Source organism: Erinaceus europaeus, chromosome 9 (assembly GCF_950295315.1).
Source record: "Erinaceus europaeus chromosome 9, mEriEur2.1, whole genome shotgun sequence".
NCBI lineage: Eukaryota > Metazoa > Chordata > Mammalia > Eulipotyphla > Erinaceidae > Erinaceus > Erinaceus europaeus.
The window spans coordinates 32,777,620-32,797,534 of record NC_080170.1 but is presented as its reverse complement, the minus strand read 5'-3'; the positions used below and the strand labels follow the sequence as shown (position 1 = coordinate 32,797,534).

Genomic DNA, 19,915 nt, shown 5'->3' with positions numbered 1-19,915 from the left:
AAGGTGCAAGACAATGGCATGCATTTGATCCAAGGCCAAGATAAAGATTCAAAATCTTTTCTCTCTCTTCCCTGATCCAGCTTTCTGGTCCTTTTTACAGGCATGACATCATCTCCCCAAACAACAATTTTGATCCACCTGCATATCAGATTTCAGGCTGGGGGGGGGGGAAGAGAAAAAAAAAAACTAGTATAGCCACAGGCCCTTTGGACTTTACCTAAAATATGTCTACTAGCTATCTACAAAGCAGAGACTCCCCCAACTCTTCATTTGCACTATTCCAGCCTTTTGGTTCATGAGTAGTCAACAATTTGTTTGGAATTATATGCTAACTCTCTTTTCAGCCACCAGGTTCCAGATACAAGCATGATGCCAACCAGAATTCCCTGGGCATACAACCCCACCAATGTGTCCTGGAGCTCAGATTCCCCAGAGCCCCACCCTACTATAGGGAAAGAGAGAAGCAGGCTGGGAGTATGGATCGGCCTGTCAATGCCCATGTTCAGCGGGGAAGCAATTACAGAAGCCAGACCTTCCACCTTCTGCATCCCACAATGACCTTGGGTCCATACTCCCAGAGGGATAAAGAATAGGAAAGCTATCAGGGGAGGGGATGGGATACGGAGATCTGGTGGTGGGAATTGTGTGGAGCTGCACCCCTCTTATCCTATGGTTTTGTCAGTATTTCATTTTTATAAGTAAAATAAATAAATAAAATCCTTTCTCTTTCAAGATGTTTCTCTATTTTTATACATACTTGCATTGATGTTTAAATAACATTACATCTAGTACTTCCCTATGTATAATAAGATCTTGGTTGAATAGTCTTAATAAAATCATTTAACCTGTGTCTTTGAGTATCTGATGAATAAATCTGTTCTCAACAATCTGTATGATAGTAAACTTTATAGTTATGTCTGGCTATGAAGATAGCTTAGCTTACATGCCCGAGACCCCAGCAGTCCCAGGTTCAATGTCTGACACCACCAGAGGCCAGAGGTGAGAGGTGCTCTGGTTTCTCTCATCAGCATCAGTGATAAAAATAAATAAATTAAAAATAACAGTACAGTGAAATTTTAATGGTCAAGAATCTCTTAGGGTCTACGAAACACAGTTTTTCCTTTGATGTTCTAATATGGGCATGGCACATGGACGATATTCAATTAGTGTCATCATAATTATGATTAATTATGAATAATTATGATGACACTAATTTGCATAGTAACCACTGATGAACTATAGCACTGTGCAGAGTATAGCTGTGTCATCTATTTCAGCCTCACACCCACTCTGTGTGGTATGTATTACTACTACCATAACAAATGGGAGGTCAGTTTGATATCTCCGTTTTTCTTCTGTGACATTCAAACACATCAGTGGTTTGGATTTGGTCTCACATAGAGAAAGAAATGTATTGAATTTATCATAATTTACTAGACAGTCTTCTCTAGGTGAATGCCAATAAATCAAAAAGGAATGTGGACCCTTGCTGAGACACATTATACTTTCTTTCCAGAGACTCTCTACTTAAGTTTCTCATCATTTGAAGTCATTCTGTTACTTGTCCCAGAGGACCACGTGACAGAGTCATGACAAATAGGCCTGCTTCCTGACTGATCACTATTCAGAAATGCAAGGGGGGGTCCACAATACCGCCTTCCAATCTGATGACTGTGGTGTGCATTACATCACAGAATTCCAAATTAAAACTTGGAAGGGGTTTCTCTACAAGTTTTCAAATATTCCCTGAACACAGGACATATTTTCATTTAGAGAGACTCCAAGAATATTGTTTTTTTTAAAATAAATTTTTCTATTTTTATTTATTGGGAATAAAGATAGAGAGAAATTGAGAGGGTAAGGGTAACAATGGAGAGAGAGGGAGAGGGAGACAGAGAGATCTATAGCACTGCTTCACCACTCATGAAGATTCCCCTCTGCAGATGGGGACCAGGAGCTAGAACCTAGGTGCTTGAAAACTGTTAGTCAATTAGGTGTGCCACCATTGTCAGCTTAGGGGAGAACTGTGTAGTTAATTCAGGCTGCAGTAAATACTGGTTGTCTTTATATCCCAATATAGGTTTCACAAAACGTCTCTGTATTGCAAAAAAAAAAAAAAAAAAAGTCTGGAGAATTATTCAGGACCATTGAAAAACAATCTTTCCACTCTGAAAAGTTCCAGTATTATAAAATGTTGAATTACCTTTGATGTTATTTAAGAAAAGCCAAAATTTTGCCCAAAAACTTGCCCCAAATTTTGCCTTGTTCTAAGGGAAAACATCCAATATTTCCCCAGTGAGTCTAATTTCAGTGGTAGATTTCTTTTTTCTTTTTTCTTTTTTTAGTAGATAATCTTTACTAAATAAAGGATTTTGTTTTCTCTCAAAAAAGATTTATTTAGTGAGAGAGAGTCAGATGAGGAGAGCTGGATGGTGGCGCATCTGGAAGAGCTCCCATGTTTTCCAATTCCAAAGGACCCAGGTTCAAGCTCCCTGGTCTCCACCTGCAGAGGGAGAAGCTTCACGAGTGGTGAAGCAGAGCTATGGGTGGTTCTTTCCCTCTCTGTCTTCCTCTTCCCTCTCAATTTCTCTCTGTCTCTGTAAAATATTTTTTAAAAAAGAAGAATCTGAGCATGGCTCAGTTCTGGCATATGGTTGTGGTGGGGACAGAGCACAGGCTCTCAGACATGCCAGTCCTGTGCTCCTACGCACTGAGTTATCTCCCCAAGCCAGGATGTTCCCTGGCAACTGAAGTAAATAAGCATCCCCTGGCAACAATGACTGAGTCTTTCAGAAATGAGTATGTGTTTCATGTCAGAGCAAAAAGATACAATGAGACAAGGCAGGGGGAGTTTCCTACTCCTCTTCTTTTCTTCTTCTCCTCTTTTTGTTTTGCATATTTGGCATTCTCGATTTATGAGCCTGTAGTTGCAGTGGACCATAATAATTATTCCACAGAGGCACACCTGAGCAACAACATTTGGGATCACCACTCAACCCAGCCAGAGGGGAAGTCTGACATGCTCCTGCATGATTCAGCCCTGTGCTTCAATGAGTTAGTTGCTCCTAGACTACTTCCTTCCTTGGGGTCGTCTCGATGCCCCTCCTACTTCTCTTGCCTTCTTCTTTCTCTTCCTTATCCTACTTCTCTCTCTCGGAAAAGAGAGGAGAAAAGAGAGAGAGAGAGAGAGAGAGAGAGAGAGAGATTAAAGGACAGACCAGAGAACTGCTCATCTCTGACTCATGATGGTGCTGGAGTTTGAACTTATGATCCCAGAGCTTCAGGCATGAAAGTTATTTGCAGAACCATTATGCTATCTTCCCAGTCCTCCCCTTACTTCTCTTTATCATCATCAGGTTGTTCATATCTGAGGTTCCCATTATTTAAAAGTATTTTTATATAAGGTACTTAATATAGTAGATAGCACAAAGACAGTGTGAAGTGACCATTCTCCTTTTGGTAATTTTTAGAATCATTACTGAATGGATGATCATTTGGCGAGAATTTGAGTATTACTTGAGTAACTTAGTATACTTGGAGTAACCTAGTGTCCCACACTTATGAAATTCTAGTTTTGTGAAAACTGACATCAAGCAAATATTGTAATAGTCAAGAATGTTGGGAGAAACAGCAAAATGGAAGAATGAGAGTTAAAATAATGTGAGCTGGGGGGCTGGGGAGTGGTACACCTGACAAGCACATATACTACAGTGTTCAAAGACCTGGGTTCAGGTCCCTGGTCCCCATCTTCAGGAGGAAAGCCTCATGAGTGGTGAAGTAAAGCTGCAGGTATCCTTCTGTCTCTCTCCTTCTCTATCTCCCCTCCCCTCGTAATTTCTCTCTGTTTCTATCCAATAATAAATAAAATAATAAATAATGTTTCTATCCAATAATAAATAAAATAATAAATAATGTTAGTTTAAAAAAAAAAGAAGGCTGGGTGGTGGCGCATCTGGTTGAACACACGTTACCATGCACAAGGACCCAGGCTCAAGCTCCTGGTTCCCACCTGTATGGGGGAAACCTTGCAAGGAATGAAGCAGTGCTGCAGGTGAGTCTTTTTCTCTCTTTTTTTCTTTTTTAAATTCTTTTTTTCCCAAGATTTTAATTTTTTTAAAGGAATTTTTATTAACTTTATTTATTAGATAGATACAGCCAGAAATTGAGAGGGAAGGGGAAATTTAAGAGGGAGGGAGACAGAGAGACACCTGCAGTACTGCTTCACCACTTGTAAAGCTTTCCCCCTGCAGGTGGGGACCAGGGGCTCGAACCTGGGTCCTTGCATATTGTGGCATGTGTGCTCAACCAGGTGCCCCATCACCCAGCCCCTTCGCTTTCTTTCTCTGTCTTCCCCTCCTTTTTAAAAATTTATATTTATTTATTTTTCCTTTTGTTGCTCTTGTTTTTTTATTGTTGTTATAGTTATTATTGTTGTTGTCATCATTGTTGACAACAGAGAGAAATGGAGAGAGGAGGGGAAGACAGAGAGGGGGAGAGAAAGACAGACACCTGCTTCACTGCCTGTGAAGTGACTCCCCTGGAGGTGGGGAGCCGGGGGTTTGAGCTGGGATCCTTCAGTGGTTAACCCACTGTGCTATTGCCCAACTCCCTCTTCTCCTTTTCTATTTTTCACTGTCTCTATCCAATTAATTAACTAATTAATTAATTATATTTTTAAAAAGGTCTAAAGGAAAGAAAAATCAAATGATAGTTATTTTTAAAATGTTCTTTTATTATCTTTATTTACTTATTGAACAGACAGCCAGAAATCAACAGGGAAGGGAGACAGATAGAAAGATACCTACAGCCCTGCTTCACCACTTGTGAAACTTTCCCCCTGCAAGTGGGGAGCCAGGGGCTCGAACCAGGATCTTTGTGTGGGTCCTTGCGCTTCATACTATGTGCAGTTAACCCAGTGTGCCACTGCCTGCTTACCACACTCCCCCCTCCTGCCCCATGATAGTTCTTGAGGTTGCTAGGCAGGAAATGGAAGACAAAGATTTGCAAAACTGAAAGTTACCACAAAGATCCTTCTTTCTTTGCAGTTCAAAGTTTGATGGGCTTATGTCAGTGACTACAGAATTTTTTTTTTAATTTCTTTATTGGGGAATTAAGACTATAGAATTTTGGGAGTTAGGTGGTAGCACAGCTGGTCAAGCGCACATGGTGCAAAGCGCAAGGACTGGTGTAAGGATCCTGGTTCGAGCCTCCAGCTCACCACCTGCAGGGGAGTCACTTCACAAGCGGTGAAGCAGGTCTGCAGGTGTCTATCTTTCTCTCCCCCTCTCTGTCTTCCCTTCCTCTCTCCATTTCTCTCTGCCCTATCCAACAACAGCGATATCAATAATAATAATAACTACTACAAGGGCAACAATAGGGAATAAATAAATATTTAAAAAAAGACTATGGAATTTTATAGGCACATCAGTCCTAAAAATCTAAACCCTGGAATATAGAGTCCCAATCATTTATAGGTCAAATTATCATTTATGATATTTTTTCAGAGTGTTAGAACAGATAAACTCAATCATTTAGTTCAAAGGCTTACTGATAATTCAGAAAGCAATACTTCACATTTCAAAATACTTCTCTGATTTTGGAAGTGCACTTAAAAAACATACATGTGGGGGTCTGAGCGGTAGTGCAGCAGGTTAAGCTCACACGGCATGAAGTACAAGGATCGCGTAAGGATCCCAGTACTGGCCCCTGGATTCCCAACTGCAAGGGACCAGGTCGCTTCACAAGCAGTGAAGCAGATCTGCAGGTGTCTATCTCTCTCTCCCCCTCTCTGTCTTCCCCTCCTCTCTTGATTTCTCTCTGTCCTATACAACAACAATAATAAGGGCAACAAAAATGGAGAAAATGTTCGCAGGAGCAGTGGATTCGTAATGCAGACACCAAGGTCCAGTGATAACCCTGGAGCATCCCCGCCTCCCCTGCAAATACATGTGTTAAGTTCTTGGCAGCCACGAAGAGACAATTTGATTTTTTTACCCCCATGCATGAGTCACTTTCAAATCTATCAAGGTTTTAAAATGTGATGTGTACAAGAGTTTGCAGTTTCTATAAAATCTGTTCCAAATATATAGCTGTGGTGGAAAAAGAAAGAATAATAGTTTTTTTCTGGACTTTTAGCAAGCTGATAGTCATATAATCATATCAATCCTGTAGTCAATGAAATTGAGCAGTCAGTGATTAAACTAACTTTTTTTTTGCCTCCAGGGTTATCACTGGGGGTTGGCACCTGCACTACAAATCCACCACTCCTGGCAAATACCACTCCTGGCAGCCATTTTCTTCTGTTTTTATGAGATAGGACAGAGAGAAATTGAGTGAGGAGGGTGAGGTAGAAAGGGAGAGAGAAAGACACCTGCAGACCTGCTTCACTACACATGAAGAATCCCCCCTGCAGGTGTGGAGATAGAGGCTCAGACCCAGATCCTTACATGGTCCTAGAATTTAGTACTATCTGCACTTAACCAGGTGAGCCACCACCTGGGCCCCCTATGACAAAACTTTACTGATCCCCCTCCATTACTGTGACTGGTGTAGACCACTGGGTATCCAGCAGTCCAGAGGGGTGGCTGGTCAGATATGTGGGTGTCGTTGAAGTAAGAACTTGTCTTGAGAATATCTTACTTAATGATCAAGACTTTAGTCCTTGGTGGGCCACAGACACTTTTGAGAACCTAAGGACTAATGTGTTGCTACCCCAACTCTTGAGTACATAGTTGAGTCCAGGAAAGACAGTTTGAGATAAAACAGAATCATCTGTTGTTCTGCAAACTTGGTAACAGAGTGTAGCTCTGAGACCCAAGTGGTGAAGCTTTCTGGCCTCTCAGTGTCAGGTGGGATGCATTGGATCGACCTTCTCGTGGTGCATCCTGTGAGTACCCATTCATTGGGGAAACTGACGATCCTTCCCAGCCGACTGAATCCACATGGATCCCAGTCACTTTCAAAGCCAGCAACAAGCAGCTCCTGACAGCTTTCAACCTGATGCTGTTGACTGGCTACGGAAGAAGGGCAAACGCTAGAAGAAGAAGAAGTGTCAAGGTGAAAGACAAGTGGTCTCCTCCCATGCTGTCACAGGTCGCCACCTGGAGGGGGCAGGGTAGGTGCTGGTTGCCTTTGCAGCTCCAGAGGTAGTGGCAGTAAAGGACTGAGGCTGCCATCCTGGGAGGGCAGGGCAGAGGAGGTCCATTCCTGGCACTGAGGCTGTAGGCACAGAGGTCTGAGGCTCTGCTAGAGGAAGTGGACACAGCACAGTTTGCTATGTAGGGGAGCAGGCAGCATGGGCTTCAGATAGGACCCCTTAGTGGGAGTGGGGTGGGACACCCTGGGGAAAACCAAGAAAGTGTTTGCTATGAAAGTACTTTGAGGGTGACTGACACTTAAGAAAAGGGGGTGGGGGGGTGTCAGTAGTGAGAACCTAGATGCCCAACCTCCTACATTTTTATTAATGACCACTGGGGATAGCAGGGTATATGCCACTTAACACTGTCTATATTGTGCTCTGATCCCTGAACCCCAAAACATGGTTTCTGATGGGTCTGACATCAAAGTTTTTTCCTGAGTTATTCTGAGTGGACTAACATGAGTTCTGCCATTCAAAAGTGAAACAATGAACTGAGGTGTCTTCATTGTAGTTTTGTTGTTGCTGCTGTTGTCACTGGGGCCTCATTGCTCTGGACTAACCTCTGCGGAAGGAAATAGACAGGGTCCAGGATGGTGGTACACCTGGTTGAGTACACATGTTATAATGCACAAGGACCCAGGTTTGAGCCCACAGTCCCCACCTGCAGGAGGAAAGCTTTGCAAGTGGTGAGGCAGTGCTGCAGGTATCTCTCTCTGTCTCCCTCCCTATCATACCCTTCCCTCTCCATTTCTGGTTATCTCTATCCAGTAAATAAAGATAATAAAAATTTAAAAAAGAAAAGTCACTAAAAAAAGAGACAGACAGAGGGAGAAATACCACAACAGCAAAGCTCACCCAAGTGTTCTGGGGGCCTTGCTCAAACTTGAGCATGGCAAAGCAGGCACCCTCCGGAGTGAGCTATTTCTGCTGGGCTAGCATGGGGGTGCCTCTTCCCAGGTGCATAACTCTCTGGGTTGGAAAGAACTTGACCGGTGCCAGCCTGGGCTGCTACTCACTCAGCAACACGAAAGATGACTCAGGAACCAAACACATGGTGTCAAAACAATGCAATATCTTTATTGATCAGACAGCCAAAGCTTTTAAAAGTCTGACCTGGAAGTGGCAAGTCGGAAATGGAAATAGCTAGGAAAGGGGCAAAAATGGGGCGCGAAAGGTAGGAACTTCCTTGTCAACTGTTTCGAGAGTTTTAACTGGTAGGATTAATAATACCCTGCAGGCAGGGAGGGTCTTGAGGGTAGAAAGAAGACAGATCAAAGGAATGGAATTAGTGGGGATCTTTCAGGCAAAACAATGATCATGTAGATAGGCCATAGTATCAGGAATGCAGGGTGCTTTGTGAAGCAGGGAGTCTGATAAGACAGGGTACACCTTTGGGGCTACTCCTGTTCCTCCTTGCTCAACTTCTCAGTAGAGAGACTGACAGGATAGATGCACTCCTCAGGTCAAGTCCTGCCAAGCTCAACCATATCCTCACAATTTCCTGACATTGTCCCCTTTCTTTTTATCTAATGGCCATAGTATCAGGAATGCAGGGTGCTTTGTGAGGCAGGGAGTCTGATAAGATGGGGAAAACCTTTGGGGTTACTCCTGTTCCTCCTTGCTCAACCTCTCAGTAGAGAGAGATACTGACAGGGTAGACACACTCCTCAGGTCAAGCCCTGCCAAGCTCAACCACATCCTCACAATTTCTCGACATGTTTCACCAGTCCTTTATTTTATTTTGGCCTCCAGGACTTTGTACCTTCAGGAATCCACTCTCCTAGCAGACTCTCTTGCCTTGCCTTGCCTTCTCTCTCTCTTTGTGTGCGTGTCTCCCTCTCTTCCAGATAGCGGGTAAAAGACAGCAAGGGAGAGAGATGGGAGACAGAGAGAGATGAGACATCATAGCACTGATCCACCATTCATAAAGCTTTCCCCTTTGCATGATGGCCAGGGGCTCACATCAGTGTCTTCATAGACAATGAGCACTCTACTAGGTGAGCCACCTTCTGGCTCCCTCAGCTTGAATGTTCTTATACTTGTATTTAGTGCAGTTACAAACTACATCCAAACCACATTCATAGTCAAGATCTTTCTACATATTCTCTGGTGTATTCTCTATTTCTTGCTTCAGGAAACCCATAGAAGAAAAGGTTTTCCACCTGCCACTGAGAGGATGGAACATGCTCCCTCAGTGCATATAGCAGGAAGGTGGACAAGGTGACAGGAAGTGTGCAGGGCACAGCTCTCCAAATTGAGAGAAGGACATTTGGAAGGAAGCTGACAAGTTAGATAGGTTCCAAATAATTCCACTCGGTGAGGATACACAGACTCAGCCAACTCAGGTAATGCTGCCCTCAGTCACCTATTGGCAAAGTTCCAGCTCTAACATTCCTCAAAAGGTTCTGGGGTTCTAAGGCTGGGCAGTGGCACACCTGGTTAAGCACTCACATTGCAGTGCATAAGGACCCAGGTTCAAGTCCCTGGTCCCCAGCTGTGTGTGGGGGGGTACTTCACAAGTGGTGAAGTAGGGCTACAGATGTCTCTCTCTTTCCCTCTCATTTTCCTTTCCCCTCTCAATTTCTTTGTCTCTATCCAATAATAAATAAATAATAAATTTTTAAAAAGGTTCTGGATTTCACACTGCATAGACCCTATCTACTTTATGAAAATAGTTTGATGTGTCTCCTCAGCAGTGTTCTCTGTCCAGCCTCTGACCATACCTTGCAGTATGCTCTTCACTATGACCTCCGTGTGGTCAGCCAGGAGCTCTGCCTTGGTGATGGCAGCCAGGGACAGGTAGTTGGACATGTTCCTGCACAGCTCCCTGTTGCCTCTCTGGAGAAACTTGACTGCAATGGGGATGGCTAACACCATCACAGGGGGCCGGTTGTAATTCTGGGGAACAGAGAATGAAGCAACAAATAAGAAGCTGCTCATCAATCAGGTATTCCTTCATCCACAAACAAGTGATTGACTTCAGCTCCCAGAGTGCAGCTGTGAAGACACATACCCAATAGTGTTTTCACTGTAAGCAGGAACTTGCCGGCACCTATTCTTGTGCAGACAGTGATTGCCAGTCGACGTTCACAAGCAAGGCATGAAGGGAGATTAAAAAAAGAAGCACCTAATCCAGCTTGTGGTGTCCAGAAAGACTTTCTGGAGGGGGTGATGTCTAGTGTGTGAATGGTGGGGGGGGGGTTAGTGACAGAGAAGAAGGAAAGAGAACATAGGTGCATGGAGCAAAGAGAGCTTGTGCATCTAGGAAACTCTAAGTAGTTGCAGACATGCTGGAGGTGGGGGTGAGAAGTATAGGGGGAGGAAGGAAAGGAGGCATATCTAGACAGTTCTCCCAAGCCACGCTAAGGAGTCTGGAATATCACCTTAGCGTGATCTGGCTTCATTGATGAAAGGAATAATGCCTTAGATCCACTGTGAGGAAACAACTGAAGAAATGCTGAGCAAGGTGCTTTCTGATTGTATCTTTTTAAAAAAATATATTTATTTATTTATTCCCTTTTTTTGCCCTTGTTGTTTTATTGTTGTAGTTATTATTGTTGCTATTGATGTCGTCGTTGTTAGATAGGACAGACGACATTGGGCATGTTCAGGGTGGTATGGCTGTAGACTGTTGGATAGGACAGAGAGAAATAGAGAGAGGAGGGGAAGACGGGGGGGGGGGAAGATAGACACCCGCAGACCTTTGGTCCTTGTGGAGATAAGTCATAAAAAGAGGGATGGATAAGTGAAAACATCTGAAAGGTGTTATCGGAATCAGGAAGTGGGTCCTTCCAGGTTTTCTTTATTATCAATAGAAGCTAAGGTTACTAGAAACCTTACCCCAGCATGGCTGGAGGGTCTGGGTGAGTGGTTGTGCTGCTGGATCTGAAGCCAGAGACCCATGGGGGGGAGGGGGGAAGAGGGGAGAAGGGGAAGGGGGGAGGGGAAGAGGGAGGGAAGGGAAGGGGAAGAGGGGGGAAGAGGGGGAAGAGGGGGGAAGGGGAAGAGGGGGGAAGGGGGAATGGAGAGGAGGAAGGGGTAATGGGGAGAAAGAAGGGGAAGGGAGGTAGAGGAAGGGGGAAGGGGAGGAGGGGAAGAGGAGGAGGGGAAGGGGGAAGAAGGGGGAAGAAGGGGAAGAGGAAGAAGAGGGAGAAGGGGAAGAGGGAGAAGAGGGGAAAAGGAGGAAGAGGGGGAAGGGGAAAGAGGGGGAGGAGGGGAAAGAGGGGGAAGAGGGGGGCTCCAATGGGATCCCTACACTGGCTGTTCCTTGCACTTTGCACTATGTGGTTACATGCACTTAACCTGCTGTGCTACCGTCCAAGTCCCCTGATTGTATCTTTGAAACTTCAATGTTGGCTAAAACTTTCAAGAAAATAAATGCACATAATGCGACTGAGAGATGGCTCACCTGGTAGAGTGCATGCCTGGTCATGTACAAGGCCCTGAGTTTGTGCCTCAGTATAATAGAGCATAACCCAAGTAGCACCACAAGAACTCCATGGGCAGTGACACAGTGCTGTGGTGTAACTTCCACCCCCCCCAATCTCTCATGCTCTCTTTCAATAAAAAAATGAAATAAACTGACCCAGGGAAGTTACTCAGTGGCGGTATCTGGTGGGCCTGAGCCACTGAGCTTATTCCTTGGTCCCTCATACACAAAAGTAGTAAAAATAGAACTGAAAATGAATGGGATTCTAGATTCCACAATCATTTTTTTTCTTGATTTACTTTGTGATTGAACAGCAGTACCCTTACCTACAAAAAAAAAAAAAAAAAAAAGTCCCACCTGCAAGGGAGTCGCTTCACAAGTGGTGAAGCAGGTCTGTAGGTGTCTATCTTTCTCTCCCCCTCTCTGCCATCCCCATCTCTCTTGATTTCTCTTTGTCCTGTCCAACAAAAACAATGAACAGCAATGGCAACAATAACAACAACTAGGGCAACAACAACAAAAATTTTTTTAAATGCTCTCTGCATTTAACTGCTTAAGTAGGAAGTTATATTTGGAAAAAAAATTATGCTTTTTTTTCCTTAAAAAAAGAATGGTATGTCTTTGTCACCATCAATCATTCTGGTCATGAGTCTCCCACCCTGTGTTCACTGATGGACCCACACAGAGGTCCTAGGCTACGGTGAAGCCCAATAACATAACACATCTGCCTTGTAACCAAAACCTCATTTCTGATGACTGAAACTTTTCCTGCCTTTAATGTTTAGTCTCTCTCTCTCATCCCAAAGAATACTGGGTTAATGGGCCAAAACAATGACACTATGCTCTCTTTTGATTGACATACTCTGCTGACACTTGGAGTTTATGGAGGCCAACTGATTTGTCTATTTTCTTAATAGTAATAATAGTAATATTTGTAGGGGTAGATAACTTAATAGTTATGCAAAGTGACCCTCATGCCTGAGGCTCAAAAGTCCCAGGTTCAATCCCCTGCATGAAGAGAAGCCAGAGCTGAGTAGAGCTCTGGTAAAATAATAATAATAATAATATAAAAGACAATATTCTCTCTCTGCTTTTTGAAGGCCACATTCAAGTTTCCTCAAACTGGAGTGGCTAAGTGTTTCTCAAACACCTTAGTTTCACTTATACAATTTCTTCATTTCTTGGTTGCTCCTATAGATAAATTCTCTCTTTCTACTCCATGTAAGTTTTTGTTGGCTTAGCTTTTATATGAAATATCTCTGTCCCTGTCATGACTGGTCAAAGGCCAAGCTCTGAGAGTAGGACATTATCACAAATTCTTTTTTTTTTTTTTTTTTTAGTTTTTCTTTTCTTTTCTTTCATTCTTTTTTCCTCCCTTCCTCCCTCCCTTCCTTCTCTCTCTCTCTCTCTCTCTCTCTCTTTCTTTCTTTCTTATTAGATGAAGACAGAGGGAACTGAGAAGGGAGGGAGAGGTAGGGAGAGAGACAGAGAGACACCTGCAGCCCTGTTTCAAACTGCAAGGACTGGCTGTGCTACCACCTGATTCCTTCTTTTTCTTTTTTTTTCCTAATTCTACTCATTTTAACGAGAGAGATTTATAGAGAGAGCCCAGAGACCTGGTCAGCTCTGGTTTATGGAAGGAACTGAACCTGGGACTTTCAGTGCCTCAGACATGAAAGTCTTATGGTGGGGTGAGGGAGACAGCATAATGGTTATGCAAACAGACTCTCATGCCTGAGGCTCCTAAGTCCCAGGTTCAACCCCCCGCACCACCATAAGCCAGAGCAGAGCAGTGCTCTGGTGTTTCTCTGTGTGTGTGTGTGTGTCTCTCTCTGCGTCTCTGCATCACAAATTCTTACAGAGCTTCCCAACAAAGAACTACATGCTTGAGTTGACCTGATCAAGCCTGAGTCTTTGGCCAAGAACAATGTGCAGTCAGAGAGCTGTAAGTCTTCTTTCTGTTAAAGGCACATGTGTCGGGAGTCGGGCTGTAGCGCAGCGGGTTAAGCGCAGGTGGCGCAAAGCACAAGGACCGGCATAAGGATTCCGGTTCGAACCCCGGCTCCCCACCTGCAGGGGAGTCGCTTCACAGGCGGTGAAGCAGGTCTGCAGGTGTCTATCTTTCTCTCCTCCTCTCTGTCTTCCCCTCCCTCTCTCCATTTCTCTCTGTCCTATCCAACAACGACAACAACAATAATAACTACAACAAAAAAAAAAACAAGGGCAACAAAAGGGAATAAATAAATAAAATAAATATTTTAAAAAAAAAGGCACATGTGTCTTCAAGCACATATACTTGTGACGTGTTGAAAAAACACAGATGGTGGCATTGGGAACTCCAACTTGTATGCCCTACCAATTCTGAACACACACAGGCACCGCCAAAGATTAACAGAAATCAGTATTCCCAACAAGTGGTGTTTTTAAACCTTGAGGCTGAGCTAATGCTTGCCAACAGCAATGAAAGAACAGGATGTCTTAACCAACTGGATCATATTCTTTTTACAACAATTCTGAACGTTTTAGGAAAAAAATAGTGGGCAGCTAGTGAAATCTTTGAAGTGTGGCTCCAAGTGCAATGTATGAAAAATGTATATGTCATTATTTGAAAAACCAAAATGCTGACACTATCAATCTTTCCTTCCACACATGTCACTTGGAAATCTTTCAGATGACAGGAGAAGTGAAGAATTAACTAAAGAGCATAAATGATATAAAACAGGAATTGTCCCAAATGGATCTCCATCACTAAACTGTGTCTAGATGGTTCCTGGTGTATTAAGAAGCCATGAGCACTGCTGATAGCAACGGGAAGATCTGGAGGTCACTTGACAGTTGTCATACACCCTCCTTTCAGATTCTCTCTCAAAAGATGCTAAGGGGGTGGCCAGTGAAGTGGATCTAGGGTCCATTAAATCATTTTACCTCTGAGATTATTCAGATGACAGGACTACTAATGGCACATGTACAGAGAAAGTCCTCTGCTCACTTGGATAAACAAACTGACAAGAGCAACTGTTTTCATCCAAGCCCACGATGGACATTGTCCCTGAGTGCTTATATGAGCTATAGGTACATGTATGCGCTTACACAACTTAGGACACATGTGCCTGGTAAATTACTATGAAGAAGTAAAGGTTTGCTTTACTTCTTTTTTTCTTTTTGATAGAGATAGAGAAAAATTGAGAAGAGAGGGGAAGATAAAGGGAGAGAAAGAGAGGAGATACAGCCACGGAGGGGTGAGGGGGAGTGAGGGAGGGAGGGAGGGAGGGGGGAGGGAGAAGGAGAGGGAGAGAGAGAGAGAGAGAGGGAGAGAGAGAGATGGGGAGAGAGAGAGAGAGGGAGAGAGAGAGCGAGAGAGAGAGAGAGAGAGAGAGAGAGAGAGAGATCTGCACCACTATTCCACCACTTGTAAATCTCTCTCCCTGCAGTTGGAGACTGGGGACTTGAAACTGGATCCGTACACACTATAATGTATGCACTCCAGCAGGTTTGTCACTATCACCACCACCACCAGCCCCCAGCCCCCAGGACAGTCATTTCTATGTGGCAGCAGAAGCAAAAGAAGGCTTTGTTCTATCATATTTCTAAACTAGATTAGCACCCATTTGAGCTCTGGGTAGATATTTTCCTTTTGAAAATGCACTTTGGGAACTTTTCCCAGTGTTTTAAAATTGAAGAGAACAAAGCTAAGTGGAAGAGAGATCTGTCTGAGGTGATAGCAACTCAAAAGCAATTTGGCTCACAGAACTTGGATTCAAGTAAGAGCAATAAAAAAGTAATTTCAAGAGATACTATATGCTCTTTATTAAGATCATTATTTTGTGATTATTCACCCCATATAATCAGACTAATTTTGTATTTGCATATAAAATGCTCTGTTCCTGGCAGCATGGACATATATCTTCTAAAGGGCACAGGCACTGAAGTCTTCCCAGGGGGTCTACTGACAGGTTTTAAGAAAGCAAGTGTCAGGAACCAGGACTGAGTAGGGTCCTGGCTTCCCATTTCATGTCACTGTCTGTGTGACCTTGACTGGGAGGCAAGTACCAGGGCCCATTCTGCATTCAAGTGGAGCAGGTGTGGAAGTCAGAGGACAGTTTCTTGAATTATTTGTTTATCCATTCATCGAGCTATACAATGAATATTATTTTTTTGTCCTTAGTATGTGCTATTCACTATTAGATGAATGGGACCTGTGAATAAAATAGAGCTTCTATGTTGGGGAAGTTGTGAACAGAAGCTACAGTAAATACTTGAATGCACACCTGTTAGAAAGTGCTGAGAGCTATTTCAGAGTCTTCTGGAGGTGACTATGACACTGATGATAGCAATCACAGTTAATGTCAGGTACCGCCTTTTTGTGTTCGAACATTTTATGTGGGATTTTCCAGTTTCTTATTTGGATCTTGACACACAGAAATTACTTTTTTTACTTAGTGCCTGTACACATCTTATCTCTCACATAGATTAGAGTTTGCTGTGGTATTTCTTTGAATTCTCCACAGTGTAAACTGCATATAATAGGGACTGCATAAAACCTCGATTTTTTAAATTACCAGACTACCTGGCTTGGCGCTTGGTGGTTTGTGGTGTCTTTTTACAGTATTTTTTTTTAGTATCTGAATGCTATCAAATATTGTCTCTTGGCTCAAAGGTACCACATGCTTACTGGAGCAGTCAGACCTGTATCAAGTAGCATGGCATTAAACACTGACAGACCTGCAAAATGCAACTCATGATATCAGATGCGATTTTTGCATGTGGAGTGTCTTCGTCTCTGCCTGTGGGCCTCAGGTTGTGCTCCAAGCAGGAATCCCAGAGCCCCACAAGGGCCTTTGCGTGCTTTTCAATGGATTCTGTCTCCCTGATGGCTGTTGTGATTCTCGTGATACAGATTTCCACCACGGCCTGGTCATTGTTGTTGGTTTGATAATCCTGTTCAAAAGAAAACCTTCATGTTACACAATACTCTGAAAATACTTGGAAGGCTAATAATGTTTTGTTAGCCTTCAAAGGGCCAACAAAACATTGTCTCGGTCATGTAATTAATAGGTGTGCCATGCCATGTGCTAAGGAGTGAGGCTGGAAAGTCCATTACAACAAAGGCTTCTTCCTCGGAGATCAGAATCTTGTGTTCAAGGCAGATAGACAAATGTGCTCCCTGGGCTGGTGCTATCCCAGATGCTCAATCTGGGAGCAGTGAGAGTCTAAGGGGGCTTAATCATTCGCTTGTAAGTGGGGTTAGTCTTCAAGCTATTTCAGTTTCTATGTCTGTAATAGGCCAGGGTTACTTCTGACTCTGCTGTCCTAGTAACTTTTGTAAAATATTTCTAAGTAAGCTTGCAGTTTCTCTTTACAATACACACTTCCTGTTGGGTCTCTTTCTGAACCTAACAGAAAACCTCATTTCATTTCTCCCTTCAATTCAGTTCAATTACGTACCAAACCAATTTTATCTTTCACAAAGCAAAATTTCTCCCATCCTTTAGTTTTTGTGTAATTCTATTGCAAATATCTAGTGATCTTTATCGATAGATATAATACGATCACTCAAGGCATCTAAATGTGAAAAACACAGCCAGAGCCTCAATTTGGAAAACTGGTGTGAGTGTAAATCCTCATGGAATTCTGAACAAAATTGGAAGAGTAATAGGGCAGGGAAGCAGTTTAGTTCTCACTCTACTGTATGTTATGAGAAACAGGGAGAGGAGGCTTTTCTTTGCTCCAGCTTGACCCAGCTTTTTCAGTCTTATAACTAATGCTGCAGTAAACCTCTTGTGACTGAAGCCCTCTCCTCACTGTAGATGACTTACAGCCAAGTTTCTCCAGAAGTGGAAACAAAGGACAGGAACACTTTTAAGGTGTGTGATGTACTCTGAAAAACCGTTTTACAGAAAGTTGTTACTGATTTATAATCCTATTGGCTGTGTGAAGGCATACTCTACCCATTGCACTCTGGAAAGGACAGAGTATTTTTAATCTCTGCTGACTTCATCAGTGACAAAGCAATATGCCGTTGCTATTTCACTTGGACTGTCTGATAAAAAGTGAGGTTGAATATTTTCATATGTTAATTGGTCATTTGTTCCATCCCCTTTGGGAACTGCCTACCGTATCTTATGTCTACTACTCTTTGGATGACTTCATTTATTTTTTGTCCCCCTTTGTTGTATTGTCTTTCCTCTTAAGCATATTAAGCCGACATTTGGCATATCAGCTGCAAATATGTCAATGGTAATTAAAAAAATTATTGGCATACCAAGCTTGTCAGTTTTGTCTTTCTTTCCTTCCCTTCCCTTCCCTTCCCTTCCCTTCCCTTCCCTTCCCTTCCCTTCCCTTCCCTCCTTTCTCTTTCTTTTTTCCTCCCTCCTTTCCCTTCCCTCCTTCCTTCCTTCCTCCCTCCCTCTCTCTCTCTCCCCTTCCCTTCCCTTCCTTCCCTTCCCTTCCCTTCCCTCCTTTCTCTTTCTTTTTTCCTCCCTCCTTTCTCTTCCCTCCTTCCTTCCTTCCTCCCTCCCTCTCTCTCTCTCCCCCTCCCTTTTTCTCCCTTCCTTCCTTCCTTCCTTCCTTCCTTCCTTCCTCCCTCCTTCCCTCCCTCCTTTCCTTCCTTCCTTCCTTCCTTCCTTCCTTCCTTCCTTCCTTCCTTCCTTCTTTCCTTCCCTTCTCTCTTTCCTCCAGTCACTGGGCTTGGTGCTGGCACTATGAATCCACTGCTTCTGGTGGCCACTTTTTTTTTTTATTATTATTCGACAGGACAGAGTAATTGAGAGGGATGGGGAAGGGGAGATAGAGAGGGAGAGAGAAAGAAAGACACCTGCAGACCTGCTTCACTGCTTGTGAAGTGTCCTCCCCAGCCCCCCCCCCACAGGTGGGGAGTAGGGGCTCAAACCCAGAACCTTACGCAGATCCTTGCACATAGTACTATATGTGCTCAACGGGTGTGCCACTGCCTGGGCCCCTCCTTTTCTTCTTCTACAATAAATTGCTTGTTTGTTTATTTATTTATTTATTTATTTATTTATTTATTTTTGAAAAGGATAGGGTACAAAATTATTAGTGCTTTAATAGTGAACAATTAAAAATGATATAAAGAAAGAGTTTATAGTGAAAGTTGCTCCCCCTAAAGCCCCATCCCACTTCCTTAGGGGAGCCGTGCTCACCATTTCCTCTTGTGTTTGATACAGGACCTCTGACTACTCACAGCCACCCTCTACACAGCCTTCTCCCCCCATAGCTCTTTTAACTTCAAGCTTTCTATATTCAAAGGTTTTCTAAAAATTCACCCATATTCTTCTAGACTGATAAAATCTTTAACACGAGCTATTTTAAGAACTGTTCTTCTAGCCATTCTCTTAGCTCCTGAATCTTTCTTCGACTTATGGAAGTAAAGACACACACTTTCTTCTGAATTAAACTCTTCTACCATTATTTTGGAACACTCATTTCCTAGTAATTGTTTTATATACCTCAGGCATAATCGAAATGTGTATGCGGCTTAGTTTCCTATACAGGAACACACAATGGCTTTCTACTGTTCAAGTCCATTTTGTGTCCCTCAGGAAGAGTTTAAAGATTTCGAAGTCTACAGCACTGACAGATGACAGGATAAAGAAGTTATTGGACATATACTCAATGGAATTCTACTCTACAATTAAAAAAAAGGTGATAATTGTGTCTTCTGGAACAAAATGGATGGGTCTGGAGGTGGTTATGTTTTGTGAAGTGAGGTGAATGACAATTAGCAGATGGTCATACTAACAGATGGAATACAGAGAACTGAAGCACACAAACTTGCAAATTCTATAGGTTTTTTTAGTTCTTGATTAATTTGGCAACAAAATGTGGAATTATTATCATTCCTGCCCCTAGTAACTATTTGGTTTACCAATATGCAATTTATAGCTTGGTATTTTCTGTGTACAACTTGCCTGCATTTCTAGTGATTCTTTATAATATGATAATAAAAGCCTCAAATTTATATTAAACCAATCGTGACAAAGTTACAAGGAGAAATTTACAGCTCTAAAACTAGTGTGAAATTTAAAATCCCTCCCTTAGTAACTGACAGTCCAAACAAGCACAAATTTATTGAGGATGTAGAAAATTTGAAGAAGAAAATCAATGAGCATTCTTTAATCGACACACTGTCTTATACTCAGTTATCACGGAACACACATTTCTCTGGTGCCCAAATAAAAAACAGCTAAAGAGGCGGCAGATTATGGTGGCTAAGATCAATTTCTGAAGCCAAAATCTGGTCAGCTCTGGTTTATGGTGAAAAGGGGAACTGGACTGGGGACCTTGGTGCCTCAGGTGTGAAAGTCTCTTTGCATAACCATTATGCTATT

General features: G+C 42.9%; 1 protein-coding gene across 2 annotated transcripts in view; it reads right to left on the bottom strand.

Annotated features, from left to right (window-relative positions):
* Positions 1–19,915, bottom strand: part of VEPH1 (ventricular zone expressed PH domain containing 1) — a 227,620-nt gene that overhangs the window by 191,791 nt on the left and 15,914 nt on the right. For both annotated transcript variants that reach the window (XM_007521067.3, XM_060197603.1), the window contains exons 3-4: positions 16,290–16,505; positions 9,862–10,036 (exon numbers count right to left, since the gene is read on the bottom strand). In XM_007521067.3, the coding sequence (XP_007521129.2) occupies positions 9,862–10,036; positions 16,290–16,505 (391 nt within the window). The remainder of the gene's footprint in view (positions 1–9,861; positions 10,037–16,289; positions 16,506–19,915) is intronic.